The 26,609-nt window shown below is 39.0% G+C and overlaps 1 protein-coding gene across 2 annotated transcripts in view; it reads right to left on the bottom strand.

Annotated features, from left to right (window-relative positions):
• The window catches only part of LOC124776789, a 55,909-nt gene extending 38,028 nt beyond the window's left edge, over window positions 1–17,881 (bottom strand). For both annotated transcript variants that reach the window (XM_047251927.1, XM_047251928.1), the window contains exon 1: window positions 17,420–17,881. In XM_047251927.1, the coding sequence (XP_047107883.1) occupies window positions 17,420–17,746 (327 nt within the window). In that variant the 5' untranslated portion in view covers window positions 17,747–17,881. The remainder of the gene's footprint in view (window positions 1–17,419) is intronic.
• Between the last annotated feature and the right edge of the window lie 8,728 nt (window positions 17,882–26,609).

The raw sequence follows: 26,609 nt of genomic DNA, 5'->3' as shown, positions 1-26,609 counted from the left end.
TCTTATGAGATTTTGTACATGAAGCATGTAATTGCTTACTGCGTACTTTATGTAAATTCATGCAGTAAGCATGTCAGACTTGGCAAATTGTATGAAATATGTAAGAAGACTGATCTGTTATTACACTAGTCTACATAAAATGGTTAAAAACTAGATGATATAATAAAAAGAAGGTCCGAAACATAATGTTCAATTTAGTCATTCTTGGCATAAAGCACCAAGTTACAGTGGACATACAGTAACTCAGTGACTGTTGCAGCAGCGGATCTACAAAAAGGAATGGATGAGTCAACCCCACAATATTATATGAATTTTAATATTTAATTTTCCAGTATTTGGTTTGACAATTCTTTTTGAGATGTACTGAAGTTGCATTATTAGCAAATAGTAGTCTACTTCGCTTATTTTCATTCGTTTATGACATATGGGATTATATTTTGGAGAAAATCTTCCCATTCTCAAAGGACATTTTTGGCTCGGAAATGGGCGGTTCGGGCAATAAGTGGTGTAAAGTTGCGAACCTCTTGTCAACCCCTGTTCACTAGTCTGCACTTTCTGACATTGGCCTCTCAATATCTGTCGTTTCTTGTTAACAATATCATCCTTTGTGCATTTGGATTGCACTTCGTTGACTCTTGTGCAGAAAGGTGTGCAGTATACTGTTGCATCCATTTTGAAGAAGCTACCTCAAGAATAAAAAGAACTTAGCAGTAATCCACATGCTTTTCAAATCAAAACTGAAGAGTTTCCTCATAAGTCGCTCCTACTATTCTGTCAAGGAGTTCCTTGAAAAATTAAGGTGATTCCTGCATTATATTGTTGATTGCATCTACATAAACTTATACTTACTTACTTACTTACTTATTTACTTACTCATTGGTCATACCGGACTCGAGAGTCCATTACCGCAGCAACGTATTTTCGCCATCTGTCCCTGTCTTGGGCTATTTCCTTCCATTCACCTTCAATACCTAGGCTCCTCAAATCAGCCTTCACATTGTCCTCCCATCTATGCCTCGGTCTCCCCACAGGACGTTTTCCTTCTAGGTGCCCTACCAGTACTCTGCGCGCTGCCCTGCCCTCATCCATTTGAGCTACGTGACCCGCCCATCGCAGCCTATGTGATTTAATAATACTGATTATGTCAGGGCTTGAATAGAGTTCGTGAACCTCTTCGTTATGCAGTTTTTGCCACTCTCCGCTAATGTCATCCCTTTTTGGTCTGAAAATTATCCTCAAAATTTTGTTTTCAAATACTCGAAACGGCTTTTCATTTTGCACAGCGAGAGACCAAGTCTCACACCCATACAGCATAACTGGTACAATAACAGTTCTGTATATTCTAATCTTTAAATTCCTAGACAATATCCGTGATGAAAGTAATCTATTCAGTGAGAAGTAGCACGCATTTCCCGCCCGTAATCTCTTCTTCAGTTCAGATTCAATCTCATTTCTCGAAGTGATGTCCACGCCTAGATACTTAAATGTGTTCACTTTTTCAAACTGCATGTCTCCAACTCTTAACATTTCCTGATCTACTGCTGTTGGCATTCTAGTAGTAACCACGTATTTAGTTTTGTCTTCACTTATCCTTAGACCTACATCTTCACTATCCTTGATTAACGCATTTGCATTTGCTGTTACAGATTCTTTCCTATTGCTAATGATGTTTAGATCATCTGCATACCCTAATATCTTAATATTTCCATTTAACTCCACACCCTCTGAATTATCTGTTGCCATCTGTACAATATATTCTAGGACTAAATTAAAAAGTAGTGGACACAGGGCATCTCCCTGCTTAAGTCCGTTCTTTATTACAAATTCTTCCGACTCCAATTTCTCCACACGTACTCTACCTTTTGTGTTTTTCAAACTCGCTTCTATAAGTCTAACATACTTCTTTGGTATTCCAAGTTCCAAAAGAATTCTGTACAATTTTGACTGCTATACAGAATCATATGCTTTTGTAAAATCTATGAAAAGATTATGAACTGGTTTATTGTATTCCCATTTCTTTTCCAAAATTTGACGCAGGGTGAATATTTGGTCTATAGTTGATCTGTTCCTCCGAAAGCCGGCTTGGTAATCCCCCATAATTTCATCTACTTAGCAGAATATTCGAGAAAATTTTGGAACATACTGGTAATAGCGATATCCCTCTAATTGCTACAATCCATTTTGTCACCTTTCTCAAAATTTGGAATCAGAATCGACTCCTGCCACTCTTCAGGTATCATCTCTGAGTTCCATACTTTAGTTATCACTTTGTGAACTACTTCCACCAATTTCTGTCCCCCATTTTAACTAATTCTGCAGTTATGCAATCTGATCCTTGTGCTTTATGGTTTTTCAATTTGTTGATTGCATCTCTTACTTCCTTTAACGTTGGCTCAGGTATCTGGGGTTCTGCTTTATGTATTTCGTACGCCTGCTCATTCCTGCTTCCTGATGTACATTTAATAGATGCTCAAAATACACCCTCCATTTACTTAATATAGCACTGGGGTCTGTCAGTATTTCCCCAGCATCCCCTCAAAGTGCATTTGTCCTAGCCTTGAAGCCCTTCCTATACCCATTTATGTCTAGGTAAAGTTCCTTAATGTTTTTTTTTGTATTACTGTTTGTTTCCATTTTTGTAATTTTATTGTTCAAATAATCCCTCTTCTTAGCCCGTAGCCTACGACCAACTTCCCTTCTGAAGTTCAAGAACTTCTCTCGTTTTCTGTCTCCCATTCTATCGCAATCTAATCACGCTTTTCTCCTTTCCTCTACCAATTTCTTGCATTCCTCATCAAACCATAGTTTCCTCCTGTTCTTCTTAATTGTACCTATTGTGACCTTCGCTGCCTCTTTGATATTATTCCTCACAGTGATCCACTGTTTATTTACATCCTTGTCTTGATCTTCATGTGTCCTGAGAGTATCAAACCTATTTGAAATTTCTATCATGTACCTTCTTCTAAAGTTTTCATCATTTAGCTTGTCAGTGTCGAACCTAAGAAGTTCTGCATTGTGGCACCTTGATGTTGCTCTAGATAGCCGTTGGTGAACTTTGGCAACTACAAGAAAATGATCAGAATCGCAGTCTGCTCCCCTGAAAGTCCTAACATTTTCTATACTAGTGTGCCATCTTCAATCTACAAGAACATCATCAATTTGGTTTCGGGTGTGTCCATCCGGAGAGACCCAAGTTGCTTTATGAATGTCCTTCCTTTTGAAATATGTGCTCTCAACAATCATGTCTTTTGAAACAGCAAAATTAACCACCCTTGTGCCATTATCATTCGAAATGTTATGCAAACTTTCTTTCCCAATTGTAGGCCGGAATGCTTCCTCCTTCCCTATCTCCGCATTAAAATCACCTATGATTAATTTTGTATCATACGAGGAGAACTCGTCTCATAGTTGATATAGTTCTTCATAAAAGCCGTCTTAAACAACCTCTTCAGTGTCCTCAGTTGGTGCGTGTACATTAATTACCACTAGTCTATTCCATCTACCGGACAACACTATAACTGATAGTCGGTCACTAATGAACCTTATATCTCTGATTGCGTGAAGCACTTTTCTCTGTACTGCGAAACCTGTTTCGAAACTGTGAGCTTCCGCACCTCCATAGAAAAATGTATAGTTACCCCTCTTTATGCTACCCTCCACCTGCCACCGAGTTTCTTGAATAGCTATAATGTCTACATCGTATCTGTCTAATTCGTCTAATAATGTCTGGAACGTTCCTGGCCTGTTCAAACTTTTAACATTCCATGTTCCCAAACTGAAAGTACCTTTCGGCCTGAATCTCTTCAAAGTAGGTTCCGCCCGGAGATCCGAATGGGAACCTAGTTTACCTTCGGAATATTTTACTTCAAAGGGACCCATTCCCATTAATGTTGCTGATTCTTGATGAATAGATTTGATAGTAAGAGAAGAAGCAACAGGGATGGTTCATCACGCCATCGCCTGCTCCCCACCGGCTGTCCGCGACTGCTTATTTTTTGTATTCGCAGCTACCCTTCATATCTGAAGGCCATATCCCCTATCCGCAACCTGGGGACGCGCTGTGCCGTGGTGGTCGGGGCCCACGAGACAGACATAAACTTATGGCTTGTCTTTTTTTGGTTTCATAAACATTTTATTTTATCCATTATTACTTTTATGTTGTAATTTCATGTAATGACATGTTCCATGACCTTGGAGATTTGCTCATCAATTTGGTCCTACAGAACTAGACATGTACAATAAAAAATAAATAAAAAACAAAGAGCTTGCAGAAGAAGAGACTTTTTTTCACAGTATCAAAGATGAAGACGTCCTCAAAGCTCTTTAGGTGTGCAGTTTAAGGCTCATGTTTACTACTCTTTATTGCATCGAATGATCATTCCTGTCATGTCCCTGAATACTGACCATTCCTCCGGGGACATTCTATATATACAAGCAAAGAATTAGGATGAGGCACTTCAACAACACTGAAAACTGCAGCACAACACAGATTAGGAATTAATTTTGCAAAATGCCATTTCTTGATGAAAACTGTTGATTTTCTTGGACTTGTTACACAATGTGGACAAATGTGATATGTTCTAAACTCTTCTGAATCAAAAACTATTGCAGCAATATGGAGTTTCCTAGGACTCCTGGGATACTTTAGAATGTTTACCTCATACTGCTTTACATCTGATAAAGCTGGCTGTAGAAATTTAAAAATTTACAACCAAAAGTACATAACTGCACTACACAGAGATTAAAGGAAAGAAGGCCTGGGAGCTGTGTTATTGCAAAAATCTCCTGATGATGACAAATTCCATCTAGTCCCTTACATAAGAAAAACACTGCACGTTCTTCATGTCAGACAATATATAGGGTGTTACAAAAAGGTGCGGCCAAACTTTCAGGAAATATTCCTCACACACAAAGAAAGAAAATATGTTATGTGGACATGTGTCCGTAAACGCTTACTTTCCATGTTAGAGCTCATTTTATTACTTCTTTTCAAATCACATTAATCATGTAATGGAAACACACAGCAACAGAACGTACCAGCATGACTTCAAACACTTTGTTACAGGAAATGTTCAAAATGTCCTCCGTTAGCGAGGATACATGCATCCACCCTCCGTCGCATGGAATCCCTGATGCGCTAATGTAGCCCTGGAGAATGGCGTATTGTATCACAGCCGTCCACAATACGAGCACAAAGAGTCTCTACATTTGGTACCAGGGTTGCGTAGACAAGAGCTTTCAAATGCCCCCATAAATGAAAGTCAAGAGGGTTGAGGTCAGGAGAGCGTGGAGGCCATGGAATTGGTCCACCTCTACCAATCCATCGGTCACCGAATCTGTTGTTGAGAAGTGTACAAACACTTCAACTGAAATGTGCAGGAGCTCCATCGTGCATGAACCACATGTTGTGTCGTACTTGTAAAGGCACATGTTCTAGCAGCACAGGTAGAGTATCCCGTATGAAATCATGATAATGTGCTCCATTGAGTGCAGGTGGAAGAACATGGGGCCCAATCAAGACATCACCAACAATGCCTGCCCAAACATTCACAGAAAATATGTGTTGCGTGCAGATTCTCGTCAGCCCACACATGTTGATTGGGAAAATTTACAATTTGATCACGCTGGAGTGAAGCCTCATCCGTAAAGAGAACATTTGCACTGAAATGAGGATTGACACATTGTTGGATGAACCATTCGCAGAAGTGTACCTGTGGAGGCCAATCAGCTGCTGATAGTGCCTGCACACGCTGTACATGGTACGGAAACAACTGTTTGTCCCGTAGCACTCTCCATACAGTGACGTGGTCAACGTTACCTTGTACAGCAGCAACTTCTCTGACGCTGACATTAGGGTTATCGTCAACTCCACAACGAATTATCTCGTCCATTGCAGGTGTCCTCGTCGTTCTAGGTGTTCCCCAGTCGCGAGTCATAGGCTGGAATGTTCCGTGCTCCCTAAGATGCCGATCAATTGCTTCGAACGTCTTCCTGTTGGGACACCTTCATTCTGGAAATCTGTCTCGATACAAACATACCGCGCCACGGCTATTGCCCCTGCTAATCCATACATCAAATGGGCATCTGACAACTCCGCATTTGAAAACATTGCACTGACTGCAAAACCACGTTTGTGATTAACACTAACCTGTTGATGCTACGTACTGATGTGCTTGATGCTAGTACTGTAGAGCAATGAGTCGCATGTCAACACAAGCACCGAAGTCAACATTACCTTCCTTCAATTGGGCCAACTGGCGGTGAATCGAGGAAGTACAGTACATACTGACGAAACCAAAATGAGCTCTAACATAAAAATTAAGCATTTCCGGACACATGTCCACATAACAGCTTTTCTTTATTTGTGTGTGAGGAATGTTTCCTGAAAGTTTGGCCGTACCTTTTTGTAACACCCTGTATGTCCATCTTACTATACTTTCAGCAGACTAGGTGAAGTAGTGTAAGCGTGTCTGTTGACTTGAAGTGGAGTACTGTAGAGCTCAGTGGGATTTCGTTCTTCATGGAGCTTACAATTACAGTCACAACCACCACTGATGATGCCAAATTAACATGAGATGATGATAAAGCCCTTAATGGAACTGATAAGACGTGATAATACTCCCTTAAGCTCAACTTCCGTGATATATTTCCAAAATGAACAAAAAAGAAAATATCACTAGATGTCCAGGCCATGTTGACAATGGATGTATTGTCCACTAAGAAGCCAATGGCAGACAGTGATGAAGTGAACATGGTGTACCTCTTGGTATGCAGTACTCCATCGTATGTTCACAGGCATGATGGGCATTGCATAATTCTTGTCAGGCTGGATAATCTCAGATAAATTGAGGCTAAATTAACTTGGAGAACACTGACTGCAAGCTTGAAGAATTAGCTGAAGAAGACTTGGAAAATGACAAAAGTTTACATGGGCCACAGCCAAGGAAAGATGTTGACAAAATTGCACTATGAGGAAAAGTGGCATTTTGCCAAAAGATAGATGGAAAAAATGGCTGTGCTTCTTGAAGCGGATGCCAAATTATTCAGTCTTTATGTAACACTTCCAGCAACATTTGTTACCCAGCACTGGGTTCCCACCAGGAACTTGCAACTGATGTACAGAAAACCTTATCACATTCCATATTTCTTTAAACCCATAGTGGAGGTACTGGTAAACCAGTAGTTCTAAGACAGAATTATAGAGGAACGAATGAGTCTGAGGGAAGCACCAACAGTGCTCACACTTAAGAAATGAATATATGGGGACAAGTGTATCATTTCTGGTGTGACTATAGGTAGCTGAATTAATGTATAGTATTTGATGTATCTCCATTACCAAATATTACAGACAGCCTGAACAACATTGGATGATGCAAGTATTTTACTACCAAGGATCAATGTTGCAACATGGCCTTTGGATTAAAAAATGCCCCAGAGTGATTCCATTGTCTGCTAGATAGTGAGTCATGAGGACTCTAAGCTCGGGGATTGTCTGCCTATTTAGGTGACATTATTATTTTCTCTGGGGGAAACTGCCCAACATGTTGCAAAGATTGCACAGCTTGATAGATCAATGAGGATGATAAAGGAAGGTAATATGGGCTCAATAGCCTTACAACTAACAAATCCTTATAATCAGCGAACAAGCAGTAAATTCTTACACGTAATATAGGGTAGAGGCAGTTCAATGACTGTGCCACATGATATTACTTCTAAAATACAATGAACTAAGAGTTATGGTAAAGGAATATGAGGGACCTCTCCACATAAAGGTAGAGCATCAAGAAGCATGCAGGGTAGGGCACCCAGGCTCCCCTGGGACACAAATTGTGATGTAAAATGTGCCCTCACCCCTTGTACATGCACTAGTGTGCGTCATATTAAAAAATGAAAAAGTCATTCAACATAGAATGGGTGATACAGATTGATTTCAAGTATAGGAAGATAGTATGAAGATTGGTCACATGCTGGTCATCCACTAGTCTTCATATTTTTGTAAGATATGGTGTCTGAGAAGCATCCACTCTTAAGCTTCCATAAACAGTGGTGGTAGCAGGTCCCTGTTGAGGCTTCCTTATTTTCCATGACACTTATGAGGCTCCATGTCCAGACATGGTGGCATGTCTATTGTGGAGGTCATATAAAAGTTCATGAATGGGTAAGACTAATTGGATGAATTGGAGAGTAATTATCAATCATCTTACAACTACTGAGGGAATAATTACACAACAGCATATTGTTGGTCGGTTGAGGCTTTAAATGTGTGAGAGTTATCCATATTGCTACTACATCTACAATGTAGATACTGCACATAAAGGGTTGCAAGAGATTAGATTAGATTAGTACTTGTTCCATAGATCATGAATACGAAACTTCATAATGATGTGGAACGTGTCAGGTTAATAAAAGGTGTCTATACAAGATGTTACATTACACAAAATATTACATGACACTCAATTTTTTTTTTGTGAGGGTTGGGAAATTACCCACTTACTATATCCAAAACTTCATCTAATGATTAGGAGTTGCCATTAATAAATTCTTTTAATTTCCTTTTAAATGCTATATGGCTATCTGTCAGGCTTTTGATGCTATTAGGTAAGTGACCAAAGATTTTTGTGGCAGCATAATTTACCCCCTTCTGAGTCAAAGTTAGATTTAACCTTGAGCATTGTTCATACAAATTTTATTCAATAAAAGGTACAGCCAATTGCTCATTGTACTTTTAGTCATCAGTATGTATTGGACTCAACACTGTATGTCCACAGAGGAGCAAATATAACCTACAGTGAATAATAGCGTCTGTGTGGTCCTGGGCGACATTTCTGAGGCATATTCGTACAGTGGGCTGGAGAACACAGAAAAGGAGAAGTTGTGACTGTGAGGTTGGCAGGCGTGTGGTCATGCAGAAATAGAACTATTAATGCATTTTTTCTAGTCCAATCAGAACTGTTCTCAGTGTTTTCAAATGATTCATAAGCTGGCAGATGTCAGGATTCTGGAAAAGTATTTAAGATAACTAGCCTACAACCAGTCTCAAGCACATATGGGGTGAACCCAAAAATAAGGTCTCTATTTTTTTTTTAAATATAGAGAAACATTTATTTACAATAAATTTCATATAGTTTTGAAGATTGAACATTTTTCTATTTTTCCACAAAATCGCCATTTCGATCGCTGCACTTTTGTAAATGCTATAACAGTTTTTGTATGCCCTTATCGTAGCATCCCGACACCATGCTATTGAAGAAGCACTGGACCTCATTTTTCAATTGTCGTCATCACTGAAGTGCCTTCCAGCCAAGAGTTCTTTCAACTTGGGAAACAAGTGGTAGTCATTGTGTGCCAAGTCCAGACTATAATGTGGATCGTTGATGGTGCCCCATTGAAATTGTTGCAGAAGGTTCACAGTTTGATTGGTGATGTGGGGGCGAGCATTGCTGAAGAGAAGGCTTATGCCCTTGGTTTAACACCTGACGATACCTGTTGGCATTTATTGTTGCCCCAGGAAACAAAGTCAACCAACAATATAATCTTTCGATCCGCAAGTTCAGCTGCCATGACTTTACTGGCAGACTGTGTTCTTTTGGATTTTTGCGGCATGAGTGAATCAGAATGGCACCACTCACATGACTGTTGTTTGGTCCCATGTGCAAAGTGGAAATCTCAGGTTTCATCAACTGTGACTACTGAATCTTTTCATCTGCTTAGCATTGAAGAAACTGCCAGAAGTTTCAAGGTGTTGCCATTTGTAATCTACTGTCAGCTTTATTTGGACCCATCTGAAATTTTGACACTTCAGTTGAAAGTCCAGTGAATGGTGCTTCGAGAAACCTCAGGAACAACATTGCAGAGATTTCAGAGCTCATCAGGACTGATCCGCCGATCTCAAAGCACGAGCAACAAGAGTTCCCTTACATTTGGCTGCCAAGCCAAGACTGAAAGCTCCAGTGGATCTGCAGTGGTTTCTGCAGAGAGTGGAGAAACAAGGGAAAAACAGTGTGGCCAACTGCCACACAAACAGTTTTCCTGTGGCCCCAGTACTTTGCACACCTTACTTCTGGGCTTAACCTCATAATTAGTCCAGTGTTCTTGATGGCATACCTTCATTGGTGGAATGCCTGCTTTTGAAAGAAGACTATCAACATGGCTTGTGCAGAAAGCTCCAGTTGCAAGGTGGACTCCATTGTGCTGCATGGAGCCCAGCAGGCCTAAAATGGAAGCTGCTACTGACCCATATGGGACACATCCATTGGCTGATTGAGTTAAAATAAGCGACTTTTAAACTTTTACTTGAAACTGTTGATCTGCTCTCCAAGATATCTTTCCAAGAAAGCTAATGGAATCTGATATTGATATACAAGTTGTCTTGGGCTGCTTTATGCGTAGTAACCATGTCAGTCTGTTTTCAAACTACAGTCTTACAAAGCAAAAGTTGTACAGCATTTCCAGCAGTAGGTTATCCAGATATAATTCTGGATGTGTGTGGGTGGGATACATTCTGCTTAAGGGCATAGCATAGGATTTTGTAGGACAAAAACAGTAACCATGATTTTACACACATACCATGTCTTACACATGGGCAGTTGCAGATGACGATCTGCTGAGTGTTGTGTCATAGAACTACAGAATAAACAGAAGTTATGAACGTACAAGGCCGACGATACATTTGGTCCCACAATAGTGGTAATTGGTAGCTTTTGATTGTAAGAGGTGATCTTCCAATAACCATGATTGTTGCAGTATAACACACAAGGTGAAGAAGAGGAACACCAGTGAGTTCAGCTATATAGCAGGAATATTTATTACAATTACATCGTATTAGTGCTAAAAGAGGGGAGGGGAGTTGGGGCAACAAAAGTGAAAGCCAGTTCGGTTGTATCACTGTTTCTTCCGTAGTTTCCCACAGGACTGGTGTGATATCCATACTATTCTAATATAGGGAACAAGGTCAAATGACACTACAAAATGTGTATTTCATTTATATAATTTTTTTCTTTCTCTTTGATGGATTTTAATTTTTGTTACAATTTGATGGGCCACATAGCTGGATATCAGAATGCCTGGATCTTTCTATGGTGCAGTACTTCTACCCCTTTCTCCCATTAACTGTTATTTGTGTGAGAGTCACTTAAAATACAGGAGGAAGACGTCCCAGGGGGGGGGTTGTTCTCCTCTTCAGCAAGACCAGTGACGCATGAGGGGGGGGGGGGGGTGTTCTCCAGTTGCATCAGCAGGCTGGTATGGGTGGTGTTCATGCGAGGACATAATTTCTGGCTACAATGGTTTCCAAAACAGTATTGGCTAATTTACCAAGTATAACTTTTGGGTCATTCCATGTCAATTCAACCAATTTGAGAAAATGTTCCAGCTGATAGTCTCAGATTTGGCTGAAATTTAGCACACCAATGCTACCAAGTGTGGAACACTCATGTACAAAATTTTAAGTTCCCCTGCCAATTAGTTCCAGAATTATGACTTGTGAAAGAAGGTGGCATGACCCAGAAATAGCAACCCGCATATGGCAATCTATCTTCAGACCCAACTTCAGGTCTTAATAACTTTGGAACTATACCGCAAAGTCCAATGAAATTTTTACAACCCAGTAACATCCACTTAGAGAAGACATTCTATTAATCCAACAACATATTTCTGAGGGAAAATAAAAAAATCCAAAATGTGATTAAAAAATGTAATACGTTAAAAGGTACATATTGTAGGTGCTCTCTATGCCAAATATAATTCACTCAAAAAGGGTATAAATTTTTTTGTGGTAAACTTAATGTGGCCTAAACACACACACAACTCATCTTGCCCATATCAGTCACACAAACAGTAACATACACACGAAAATATAAAAATTTGGAAAATTACCTGAAAAACATGGATTTTCTAAGTGTGGTAGCACAAAAGTGACAAGTGATATCCAAGCCAAATTTCAAACACCGCATAAGTAGACCATAATATAATATGTGGAAAATTTCAACTTGTTATTGCAAGGCATTTGTGTACAATAAAAGTTGACAATTATATTTGGTTACGTTTCTTTAACATGATTTAGCAAGTAATAGTGATGATGCAGACAGCTTGTTTCAGATAAAGCCGCAGCAATTGTTGGGAACCATTAGGCAAAAGAAAGTTAAACAATGGTAGTTTTCAGGGACAGAATGAGTCATTGTTAGGCAGGAACAATAAAGGAAACAAGCAACAATTACAGGTTACTCATGTTTTTAAGATTCTACTTCAGACTGGTCAGTACTGTTGTGGAAAGTCAGTATGGAGGCAGAAGAGTGTACTAGTGGTGCTTTTGTTCAAACAAGTTGCAGTATCTGAATGTCATAAAACAACATTGGAACAAAATGTGGCATTCGCTTTGTACTGTATGATCTGGATGAATCAGACCAAGATTTGTTGCTATGGAGATCCTGGATACACCATGTGGGCACAAGAAGTACAGTTCCAGGAAACTTTAGTGTTTGTTATCATCATATGAAAGTGTTTCTGGATAAGTATTCTTTCCTACAAAGAAGTTGTTTTGATCCATTTCGGATTCATAAGAAGACAGTGAAATGTAGCCTCAGAGAAATTGATATAAAATCAGTGTTGGAAGTGAATCAGTGCATGGGACTTAATATGAAACCAGGACAAAAGTTATGTTCCAGGTGTGTTACACTGCTAAAAAATTAAGAATATTCTGATAATTTACATGACAGTGACGAAGAGTATCAGCCATCTACCACCACAGTGGATCAGCAATTAAATACTTCAGGGACTGCTCTTGGTTTGTCTCCCATGAAGTTGGGAAAAGAGACAGGCCCAGCTATGGTAGAAGAAAACTACAAGAAGCTCAAATGGAATTAAAACACAAAATAGCTGACACGCTAATGGTGGAAGAGGAAGAACTATCTGCTCCAAAGGAACAGAAATCATGCCAGAAATGCTCTGCTTTGGACAAAATTGTGCATAATTTGAAAGAAAAATGTGCCATATCCACACGGCAGAAAAAAGTAGCTATTCTTACCCTTGCACCTTCCAGCTCGTCTATTGACCAAACTGCAAAGGAATTCAATGTTTCTACATATATGGTAAAGCAAGCTAGGAAAATAACAGCAACCCAAGGAGTGCTTCCACAACTGGCTCAGGGTAAGCAATCGAGTTCAGAAATAAAGGCGCTAGTGTCAGAGTTTTATGAAAATAATGACTACAGCCGAATAATTCCTGGAAAAAAAGACTATGCAACGGTGAAAATGGGAAATGTACATGTACAGATGCAAAAAAGACTGTTGCTATGCAACATATCAGAACTATATGCAGAATTCAAGGAAAAGTATCCCAATACCAAAGTAGGTTTATCATCTTTTTTCAATCTTTGGCCAAAATGGGTTGTGCCTGTAAGTGCAAGGGACACACCCAATGTTTGTGTATGTGAGACCCATCAAAATGCTAAGCTGATGTTTGCTGCTATAAAGGATTCTGGTCTGGTCGACCACTACCTCCATGGCCGTTGTCAGGGCTAAAACTGCCTGTTGTAAACTGGCGAGGCTCCCACTTTTTATATGCAAAGGCCGGCTTCTGATTGGTTGGAGTAAGTCATAGCAACAGTGATATGGCACGTAGTGAAGTGGTGCCCTCTACTTCCATAGATGTAGTTTCTATCCAGCATTGCTTGCAGTGCCATCCCTTGAATCAGGAGGTAAAGTGCGGGAAGTTATCCTCTGCAATTTTTCTTTATCCAGTGCACTCTTCCAGGTGTTGCTAAGTGCATAGACGTTGTCTCTGTTAAAGTTATTATCGCTAAGTCTAATTTCGACAGCTTCCCGGATCCGACAAGGACCACCGCAGTCCCGAGATTAACCATTTGATGACTGTTTTCAAGAGGAATAGTTACTCTGCCGGTGAAATTAAATCAGTATTGTCCAAGAAAGTAAGACATGATGCCATCCATAAACAAGAAGAGGACCAACACATAGCGCGGCTTCCATTTTGCAGTGCTACAATAAGCAAGATAGGCAGAGTCCTAAAGAGGCAAGGAATTAAACCAGTTTTCCGACCACCTAGGAAAATTAAGGAAATGTTGAGACCAGTGAAAGATAGTCCTGGCTTAAGGGTGCTGGGAATTTATAGTACTCCTTGTGAATGCGGCAAGAATAACATGGGCCAGTCGGTAAGAACCGTTGCCGACCGTTGCACCGAGCACCAGCGCCACCTGAAATACAGGTATTTGGAAAAATCAGCGGTGGCTGAGCATAGCCTGCTTAACAAGCATAAGATTTTATTTGAAGAAACCAGAGTAAAAGCCCACACATCGAATTACTGGGAGTTGTGTGATCCGGGAAGTGATTGAAATTAGACTTAGCGATAATAACTTTAACAGAGACAACGTCTATGCACTTAGCAACACCTGGAAGAGTGCACTGGATAAAGAAAAATCGCAGAGGATAACTTCCCGCACTTGACCTCCTGATTCAAGGGATGGCGCTGCAAGCAATGCTGGATAGAAACTACATCTATGGAAGCAGAGGGCACCACTTCACTACGTGCCATATCGCCGTTGCTAAGGTGTACTCCAACCAATCAGAAGCTGTCCTTTGCATATAAAAAGTGGGAGCCTCACTAGTTTACGACAGTCAGTTTTAGCCCTGACGACGACCATGGAGGTAGTGGTCGAAAGCTTGGAGTTTTATCCTGAATTGACGTGGCATGTACACCGAGAGATTTTTATTCAAGAAATACGTCACGAAAGGCTTCATAGCCACCTACATTGGGCAAGGAGGCATATCTCACTCGCTTATGAGTCATACAAATAAGTTACGTCAATAAGAGATTCCTATCATATGAGAGACATACTGTCGCTAATGTCATATATGAAACATCAAATGCGTTTTCCTATGGAAGATTTGATGACTTGTTGCCTTGTCATCAAATGCTGTGGTTCCTATTCAAAAGTCACTTTCTTTTGGCTGCTAATAGAGTAGTCATGCAGAATCAGCTGTCGTCATAGGTCCCTCCCATATACCTCACTGTTGCAAGCACATGTTACACCACAACACAGACACATATATGGCACTTGGAAGCTTTGAACAGAGTTCACTCGTTTGACAGTCCAACACTAACTATTTCACCATGGCTCCATTTCTCTTCCTGGCTTCTCTATATTGCGCTTCTTGTTTCTGGACCATTCATCTTGACCTGAACCATTATGTTTCTATTTTGTTTTTTTTTCCCCCCACAGTTCAGTACACCTTCTTACTGTTTTTATGTTTATTCCCTCTACTTGTTCTTAACAACAGATACATTTCTCTTTTCTTTCACAAGATACTTCAATCCCCCTAGTGATCCATGGTTGTTTACATAGTTGTACAATTCCTTTTCTGATTAGCTTATGCAGACAGCTGTTCAAATAATAATATGAATTTATCGTGGAACAGATTAAAGTTTATGTTAGCATTTAGTTCATTATAAATTTCATCTCAGGTCATCCTTGTGAAGTGTGCTGAGACACATTTGTCCTGGAGTCTTTAATTATTCCAACTGATTTCCACTGAGGAGTATCCATACTGTAAGGCCCTATCTTATTTATGCTAACTAACTGTGCATCACAATCAGTGAAAGCATTTGTTACTGTGTAAACAGTTATTTTCTTGCCCTGTGTTTCAACAATGAAAACACTGTCCATTAGGGTTCTATTGCCTTTAACAACCAATGTTGGGAAGTTAATTTAAGAGATCAAATTGTAGGGTGAAAATAAGGTTTCTAGATCATTTTTCTGGTCAGAATACTTTAGAAAATCTATACTGAAGTCCTCAAAGATTATTAACTGTTTGCTGCTGTCTGACAGACAGCGTAGTAAGGAATCAAACAGTTCCAGATTTCCCACTGAGGATGTACATAGAGTTACAATTAAAAGTGAACCATTTTTCAGTATTAATTCTTAAGGGCATGTTCTATGTGCTGATCACTACAAAATCTGCTTGTGTGTATGAGAGCACACAGAGAAAAGTTCTATATATGGCAGGAAAATGACTTCACCTCTTGAATTACCAAAACCACTGACAGGAGGAAACCTATCTTTTATAGACACTTTTGACAGGAGACTGAGGGCCATCTGGAAGCAGATAAATGGTAGCAACATGAACCCTCTCCAATGCCTAAAATCAAGCCTTTGAAGTACCATACTGGGTCAAAGCCGACGCTTGGGATTGGACGCTTCTGTCGACCCAAGGATGGTACTAAACAACCATTATATCACTAAGGGTAAAATGAAGTATTCAACATAATTTCAGATGCCCCGTCAGACACTGAGTTATTGCAAGTCAACATTTAACTACTACTACTACTACTACTACTACTACTACTACTACCACTACCCAACACAACTACCTTTCTTCCTGTGGATTAAGTCCAATCCTTGCAGAGGGGCCCCAGAAAGGCTGTGTTTGTGACCCACAATGCCAGGACCCATAATGGTAACAAACACTGATATGAAGAGTTCCCAAATAAAAGGAGAAGTATCAGGGAAATAGGGTTCCATCAATACCCATACATAAACTTATGTACATACATACACACACATACATACTGTGATCTCTGACTATACTTGGGGAGCTGCATGGTAGCCATGACACCAATAGCTCATGTTGTGAGCCACTGGCATATTATTTTAAGAGTGATTGCATATGTTATGCACCTGGCATCTGTAATGTTTTTGTTTCTGCACTCTAGATTTAATAGCAACTGTGTTCTCTAACAACATGTCATTTAAGTATTCTGGATGGTACTGTAGATGATATTGTGTGCTAGACCTACATTGGTCTAGGGGAGATGATTTGTGTATTGAAGATGCCATTCTGTTTTAGACTTTTTTCAAATGACAGTTGTGGTGATGAGATGGATGTCTAACATAGCCTGAGGTCTGCGTTATGTTGCAAGGTGATAGTTCAGTTGAGAGCTAACAAAGCTAATGACTATGTTATGACAAAAAGATTTTTTTATGAAAACAGTGATCTGTGCCGTAATATAAAATTTTCAGTATGTAGCTACTGCTATGGAATTGTAGTGATGATCAATATGAATTCTTTCACGAAAAGTTGAAAATAGCATTTAATACTGTGTTGTCACCTATCTTGAACACTTGCACATATTAGCTCCCTTGTACTTCACCTCCTCCCTCCTAAGTACGAACTAAGAAACTAACGGTGAGATTGCCAAAGCTTTCATTAATCACAATTCAAAAAAATCAACTCTTCAAAGTCAATAACACTATTTCTAAAATTTTTCTCTCAGATAAATAACCAGGACTGCAGAATTTGTTCATATTAACACATCAGACTTCAGGAACATAAATCGTCGACAGGCTGAAAACTTTATTTTATTACTGGTGCGAATCTGCAAAACCTCAACACACAGAAATAGAACATACCCTTAACAGCGCTCGCTGCCGCAGTAACATCTGGATGACACTTTTTCTTCTGAGATATAAAATACTTTTCACTGCAATCATGAGTCCAGAGCAAATAAAAATTGGCCCGACGAGCCACATGTGACCTAAGTTAGAAAATAGGTACCCGTCGGCGTCACCGAGAGCAAGCACGGTTATTACGGCCCCCATCACAAATAGGACTAAAGAGAGAGCAAAGTAAGAATATGATGTGCAGTCACAGTGCCCAAATGTTGAAGGTTCCGGATACAGCTGATCCATTTGTCTCAGCCTATGCCGCAAATAGGCATTTTCGAGTACTGATGACATGTCCAACGAACGATATAATACACCTCAAACAAATACACTCTGACAGCTGTGAGTGGCAAACGCATAAAATAACGTCAAACTTGACAAATGTTTCAAGGCCATTAATGTTTTGACGACTGTGTTGACATCTTGCGACACTGCAAATTTAAGCAGAGATAACTGCTCGTACACCAGACTTCTTCAGCAGATTACACTCTGGTTAAAGGAGAACTACCACTATAGAACTACCGAGAACGAAATCCTTTAATAGTGCTTGCTCAAAATTCAATGATTTTCATGACTGTGTCAGTAGGCCTAGAAATGTAACAACTCACAGAAAAATGGGTTGATATTTTTAACTGTTTATTGAAATAGTAAACACACCTCGTCAGCCAACAAAATGTCAACATGCGGTTAGAACACAAGAACAAAAAGAGTTTCCATTGTAGTGGAAATTACTGATACCTTACACAAATGTACTTCAAGTATCAGTGGACTGTTAATTAATGGACCCAAATAATACACTAATATTACGCACGTATTACAAAGATCTTCAACTTCTCTTTTTTTCTTATTCCAGGTAATTTAATGCCCAATAATTTTGTGGGCATATGAGGCATCCTAGATTACATTATGCCCATGAAGAACTCGGGTGACGGTATTACGAAATCGCTGATCCCTCTGTGCAACAGTTAACTGTCAACTGAAACTTTCCTCAGTTGTTTAAAGTTCAAATCGCTTTTAACGCATGGGGAAACATAAGTCGTGCACAAATAACAACAATATTGTATGGTTTAAAAAATTTCCCGCAAGAAGTTCTGAGATGCCCTGTATTGACGCCAACCTCTACAGTACGACATGACTTCCATACTTGATGAGTCAGACAAGGAGGAGTGTATACCTTTATAAATGCTCAAATGGCTCTCAGCACTATGGGACTTAACATCTGAGATCATCAGTCCCCTAACTAATAAATGCCTTGGTCTTTGACATCACTCAGCACAAATCACTAAGCAGGGTTGTTAAGTGTAACATAAAGATAATACGAATACCGTAATTTCAAGTCCTGTATGACTTAAGAGATTAAGTGGATGATTCTACATTAAAATATGATAATTTTGGGAGTTACACTTTCTGACAGAGGCACTGTTGCGAAACCAATCAACTTTGCATATATTATTAGATTACTATGAAATGATTACGAAGCACAAGCCCAGCAACTAACTACGCTCACATTAAGATTATTTTGCTGAGTGTCAGCTCGTCTTCCGATACATGCGCCACGCAGGGACCTTGTTTAGCAGTAAGGTTTGTTTTAGCTCAGTGTGTACATTACAATTCGGCTTAATACTTAAGTATTTAACTAACAATGGATTTCTGATAGGTGCTTCATGTAATATATTATTTCTCATTACACGTGGTTATACCGGCAGCTGCTGTGCTATGAGCTATTTAACAATCATTCTCAGATTAGATTAGATTCAGTTTTCGTTCCTTAGACCCAAAAAATGAGATGATTCTAGTGGGTGTGGAACATGTCAGAGAGTATAACATAAAAACATAAAACATTTAAGTATAATACTTACTACCCTGATCATTTGTCCATAAATTGTCGAAATAGGTGAATACAATGTGGTAAACTGGAACAGCTAACATTTACAGAAGTAGCACGTTGTCAGAATGAAACACTGTTACGCACTATTAATACATTTATCATACACAAAATACCTAATCCTGACTGTTGTGACAAAGTGCTATCAAAACTGAAATCTAACAAATATTTTTACTTAAGCTGGCTTAAGAATCTCTGTTAGATATTCATCTATGGAGTAGAAGGAGTTGCCTATCAAAAAGTCTTTCAAACTCTGTTTAAACCGTGCTTTATCTAAAACCATGTTTTTAATGGTTGCTGGTAATTTGTTGATAATTTGTGTTCCTGAATAGTGGACCCCTTTTTGGACCAAGTTAAGTGATTTTAGATCCTAGTACTGATACTACGTATTGAGCTATTGGTTGGGAACAGATGTGTATTACTTGCAACAAATTTCACTGAGAAGCAGTGGTTAGAATTCAAAGTTTGTTCAACAGGTTCTACAGGATTTTCTTGAATTTACACCACAAATGATTCTTATCACACGCTTTTGCACCCTAAAAACTTTTGCTTGGTTTGATGCGTTGCCCCAGAATATGATCTCATATGACATAATAGAATGAAAGAATGCAAGTTTTTTTATATTTATATCTCCTACATCTGACATAATTCTTATGGCAAATACAGACTTGTTTAGGGCCTTAACGAACTGTGTAGTCTGCCCTTCCCAACGGAATTTATTATCGATTTGTAATCCCAGAAATTTAGCACTGTCAACCTCTTCGATCTGCATGTCTGCATATGTTATGCACATGCTGGAAGGAAATCTCTTTCAGATTCTGAACTGCATATAGTGGGTATTATCAAACTTTAATGACAGTGAATTAGCTTTAAGCTACTTATTAATGTAAGTGAAAATTTGATTAGCAGCTATTTCTAAATCTGTACTTGACTTGCTACTTATTGGAATGTTTGTATCATCTGCAAACAAAACAAACGTAGCATCTGGCAATGTAACAGATGAGAGGTCATTAATGTATACAAGCAAAAGCAATGGGCCCAAGTTGGAACCTTGACGAACACCACATGTAATTAATGCCCAGTCAGTTGAAACCTGACTACTTACTGCACAGGTATTTCTCAATGACACCCTTTGTCCACTGTTCGATATGTAACACGCCCTGTCAAACTGCATGTATTTTGTGTGATTTATTAAGCAGGTGTAATGTCAAGTAGTGATGAAGCGATGTGCAGTGTTTCTATGGCAAAGAAAAAAAGGCATGAAGAGGTCAGTTGCCAAAAAGTGAGAAACGTCATCACAGGCTTCAGCAGTATCGCATTGCATGGTAGGAGGATACAGTATTTCGTTCATGGATAACAAAGCATTCTAATAATTGCTACAAGGCAAGATGTAAACATTATAATGATTCTATAGTAGCTACTCTAACTGCATTACAGAACAATGAGCATTCAAAAAAGCACATTGATATAGTGAGTGGTATGACCAGTGGCGGATTGTGAGTAACTATACATTCCCGCTGTCCACAAATTTTTAGATTCAGATAAATTTGAGAGTGTGAAATTAATAGCACCTGCTGTATAACAGTTATGCATACCAATGTATTTACACAACTACAGCCACTGCCAATAATAATATTATGCATAAGTTGCAGAAAACAGGAAGAATTGTTTTGTGGGATTTTTCTTGTTTTGTACATAATAAGTACAGTTTAGGCAAGAACGAAATGATGTTTAAGCTTTCACTAGTCTACATCCCATATTTCATTGTAAGTGGGAGTTTCGTGGATTTTTATTTTTCCAGACAAATGTACAAGATCCCTAACATATGTATTAGTTAATGGATTAACTTCTCATCTGAAAATCTGACATTACTACATTTCACCCAAACAACAACTTATGCTTATTATACCCAGTGTGCAATTTGCAGGGGGGATGGGGGGGATTTCCCCCCTCTGCATCAGACCATCCCCTCCTCTGGCTGTAGTTTATGCATCCCAACCTGGGATGTTTATTTCCCACGCACTGGAGTAAAACTTTAGATATAATTTAAATTTGTGGAGCCGAACACTGAAAGTTTTTAATACAGTCTTACTATTAATACTATTAATATGTTTGCTTATTAATTTTGAAAAAAGTTTTATGGAGTAGTTAAGCATTTCAAAACATTTAGAGCTAAATCATCATTGTCATGTTGTCATTGTTGCTTTCGTTTAAGGTGCGTCATCCGTTTACTTGCGAGCTTGCGAGGGAAGTAGTGTGGCAGTCACACTGCGGCAGTCATACCGCAGAGTTGGGTGAACTGGAGGCTGAAAGTCCCACCCACAGGGTGGTGACCGGCCCGGTACCTGTGCGAACATTTACCGTTAGGCCACCTTTTGGCAACGGTATGGCGCGGACTGACGCGCCTGGGACGAAAGCACACATTATTAAACAATGCACCATCCTCTGCTTCTAGTTCCTATGATACTATTTCGTGGACCTTCTTTAAATACTCTTCTCTTCCACCATCGTTTACTTTTCCTTTGGTTTTCATTTCTGTTGTTAGCTGCATGTGCATGTACCAAGTAGGCCGCCGCTGCGATACTTTATCATCCTTTATACTGCAAGACCAACACACGTGTGTCACAAATTCTGTTGCTTTGGTATAAATTAACCTGCCGCATGCAACGTACGCCGCAAGATGTTGCCTGTTGTAGCATGCATGGAGGTAAGAATAAGGGGAGATGGCACTCCGAATCCCAGCCGTACCACGTTTTGAAGCCATGGGGGCGTGGCTCGCTGTCATGACACTCTGACCAAAACATTGCCAGTGTACTATACCGCTGCGTGTATTACAGTCGCTAATTGCACCATATACGCATGTAACGTCATCAGATTGGTTGTTTGAAAGTTTTTGTTTAAAATAAAATCTCGTAAAGGCGAAATTCCGCGTTTCTTCTGATTAAAAATAGTTTTTAATGTAATATTACGAATAGCTAGCCTTCAATGTAAACGATACAATTTTGTTAATTCAGTAATAAACGTGTATCACAAACTAAATAATAGAAACTGAAAACTAAGTTAGCTATACCCTCCCTCCAAAGCCCCATAAATACATCTTGTTTGTAATACGTACTGGGACATTTCAGTTACGTTACACTACTGGGAAACACTGTTCATTACCGCCAATATTTACTGAAATACGGTACATAGAATGTCAAATCTACACAGTGTCCTGTTTAGCCCTATACTTTACGCCAGTTAATGTAGTGTTAGCTTTCAATTTGGCACATGATGAAGACAAAATGAGTTACTCAACACTTCGATTATCGACGATACGTACGTATTATACAGAAACGTGAACTTGAAAACTAAGAATTTAATTCTTTGAATTGACATACCTTTTGCAAATGTTTTGGGTGTGGGGGGAAAACTTATGGTACAGCATTTTCTCCGAGCCTTACTGTTGAAAGGGAAGTTCGGTCTATGTCCTCTTCTCGGAGATGCTGAGAACATATAATGCTCCATTTAGACGCATGCCAATTCTTCCTCCTCACGGCATTCTCCCACAGAGCTTTCCGACTTTCATTTTTAGGAAATCTAAAATCATACAGGAGAAAAACACGCTATAGTACAAGTACCGATGTAGCACACGTTCATTCACAATGAAGTTGTAAAATCACACTTAACGAGACAACTTACACATGAAATGTTATTCCCTTCGATTTCGCATCACAATCAGAACGATTCGTACATCCGAACACCACACAAGTCACCATAATAGCGCAAAATCCTTCCAAAAGCGAGCGACAAGCCTATGCACACAAGCTTACAGCAGCAATGTTTTGGTCGGATTGAGATGGCTACCCTCGGCTTCACATAGCTTCACAGCTGTGACGTCACGGCGTCTCCCTCTATTCTTACCTCCATGGTAGCATGCTTCAAGACGACGCACGCCACATTTCCGTAGCATGCCACAATGTTGCTAGACGTCGCCCCAGCATAAACGAGGCTTTAGAGCCAGGTCTGTATTGTATGATGGATGTGATGTGTTGCGTACGAAACTAAAACCTGCAATCAGATCCAAACGTCGTGGAAAACTGTGAAGAGGTGTCATCCTGCAGCAAGATAACGCTCGCCAATATTCTGCCAAACGGACAGCCGACGCAATAAAGGAGGATCGAGGTGCTGAAACATCCACCATACAGTACAGACCTGGCTCCAAGTGATTTTCACATGTTTGGACCCTTAACGGAAGCACTACAGGGAAGAAGATTTGAAAGTGATGAAAACGTCATTGCTGCAGCGCAAAATTGGTTACAGATGCAACCGAAAAACGTATTTTCTGATGAAATAAAAAAAAATTGTAAAACGTCGGGAAAACTGCATTGAAGTCCAGGGAGGTTACGTAGAAAAATAACGCATGTTTCAGTTCTCTATCATCAGAATAAGTACAGCTTTTCACAAATGTGCCTTTACTTTTTGAATTCCCGTCGTATACCTGTATGTAGATGATTTTGTAAATAAGCTTTACGTATAATGTACTTTTAAAGATATAACAAGGGATGGCTTTTTTGATAGTGCATACGCGTGAATAGTGAGTTTCGGCATTAACATCTATTTATAAATAATTGTTTAACCATGGATAACGCCACGGTTCAAACTAGTAACATATGTAATTATACTAACCCCCTAAGACATCCCCCCCCCCCCTCACTGGTAAACGCACAAATCGCACACTGATTATACCTTTCTTTGTCAAATGGTCGCTTGAGACTCAGTTATTTGATTTCGTCACTTTCTCAGTCAACGGTTCTGGTCTGGGAGGCTCTAGTTCCTTTGTGACTAAATCTTCCTGGTAATTTTCTTTTCTGTTAGCATTTAAAATAGATTCAACAGAGTTCATGTTAATACTGCATACGACAGCCGATTCCTGCACAGTAAACAAGCAACTCCAAACTGCCATTTGTGGAAATGATTAAATTCAAGTAGTACTGTGTAAAAACAAGGTCACTTCACTAGAATACAAATGAAACGCCGAGAACCATAATGCCCAACAGCACACACCAGTGAGACAGTCTTTCATGAATGTTCATATATGCATTGTGGGCCTACAGCATGTAGTAGTAGTAGTAGCTTTAATCATCCGTAGATCTCTTTCTACAAGGATATAGAACATGTCAAAGTATTTACAAATTTAGATCAATTTAAAATAAGGTAACTTGTATACATAAATATTTACAGACGTCTAATTATAGACAATCATTAGATTTACTCCTGGTATACAATACGTTTTTTACAAATTACTTATGAAATAATGTAATCGCACATTGTTCACTCATATCTCACTATCAGTCACTGCACACACTATACATACATTGTTCCATAACACTTCACTCACTACACACACACACACACACACACACACACACACACACACACATGCTCACTGGTGATCTCTGGGCCATTTTCTGTACCGCAACTTTCCATTTGCTATCCTCTTAAACTGAGTCAGCATTCCTCCATAATGAGTGAGATGTTGAGCTCAGAAAGAGGAAGAGGTGTTAGTATTGTGCCATGCATAGCTCGGGGGTAAGTATTTCTAGAAAGGAAAAAAAGAAGGAAAAAAAGATAAAGTGAAGATGTTATGTGGAATGATTGGTGTTTTATAATCATTATTATTTCTCTTTCCTGTCTCAGACGTTATGTCTGGTTAAAAATGGAAAGTGACACAGACCTTGATCAAGTGTGACTTCCTTTTAACTGTACGGTATATGTTACATTGCATTTAGGAACTCTCCTGTTTTCTTTTGTATATTTGTTGTATTGGGTATGAATATTTCGATTAGCTGTGTTAATTTCTTCTTTTTATTGGTGAGTATGATGTCAGGTTTGCTATGTGGTGTTGTTTTATCTGTTATAATGGTTCTGTTCCAGTATAATTTGTATTCATCATTCTCCAGTACATTTTGTGGTGCATACTTGTATGTGGGAACGTGTTGTTTTATTAGTTTATGTTGTATGGCAAGTTGTTGATCTATTATTTTGGTACATTGTCATGTCTTCTGGGGTATTCTGTATTTGCTGGTATTGTACATCCGCTGTTTCTGTTTGTTGTTTGCAAAGTATGCATTTATCTGTTGTGGTATTGGGATCGTTAATAATATGCTTGCTGTAATATCTGGTGTTTATTGTTTGATCCTGTATTGCAATCATGAATCCTTCTGTCTCACTGTATATATTGCCTTTTCTTAGCCATGTGTTGGATGTGTCTTGATCGATGTGTGGCTGTGTTAGATGATACGGGTGCTTGCCATGCAGTGCTTTCTTTTTGCAATTTACTTTCTTCATATCTGTTGATGTTATGTTATCTAAAGGATTTAGAAGTGGTTATGAAATTGCAATGGTGTAGCCAGTGTATTTATAAGAGTTATTGCTTTGTGTATTTTGCTAGTTTCTGCTCGTTCTATAAAGAATTTTCTTAAATTGTCTACCTGTCCATAATGTAGGTTTTTATGTCGATAAATCCCCTTCCTCCTTCCTTTCTGCTTAATGTGAATCTTTCTGTTGCTGAATCTATGTGATGTATTCTGTATTTGTGGCATTGTGATCGTGTAAGTCTATTGAGTGCTTCTAGGTCTGTGTCACTCCATTTCACTACTCCAAATGAGTAGGTCAATATTGGTATAGCGTAAGTATTTATAGCTTTTGTCTTGTTTCTTGCTGTCAATTCTGTTTTCAGTATTTTTATTAGTCTGTGTATATATTTTTCTTTTAGTTCTTCTTTAATATTTGTATTATCTATTCCTATTTTTTGTCTGTATCCTAGATATTTATAGGCATCTGTTTTTTCCATCACTTCTATGCAGTCGCTGTGATTATTCCATATGTAATCTTCTTGTTTAGTGTGTTTTCCCTTGACTATGCTATTTTTCTTACATTTGTCTGTTCCAAAAGCCATATTCATATCATTGCTGAATACTTCTGTTATCTTTAGTAATTGGTTGAGTTGTTGATTTGTTGCTGCCAGTAGTTTTAGATCATCCATGTATAGCAAATGTGTGATTTTGTGTGGGTATGTTCCAGTAATATTATATCCATAATTTGTATTGTTTAGCATGTTGGATAGTGGATTCAGAGCAAGGCAGAACCAGAAAGGACTTAATGAGTCTCCTTGGTATATTCCACGCTTAATCTTTATTGGCTGTGATGTGATATTATTTGAATTTGTTTGGATATTAAGTGTGATTTTCCAATTTTTCATTACTATGTTTAGGAACTGTATTAATTTAG

Source organism: Schistocerca piceifrons, chromosome 2 (genome assembly GCF_021461385.2).
Source record: "Schistocerca piceifrons isolate TAMUIC-IGC-003096 chromosome 2, iqSchPice1.1, whole genome shotgun sequence".
Classification (NCBI taxonomy): Eukaryota; Metazoa; Arthropoda; class Insecta; order Orthoptera; family Acrididae; genus Schistocerca; species Schistocerca piceifrons.
Note: the sequence above shows the minus strand (reverse complement) of the source record. Positions and strands in the feature narration are given on the sequence as shown.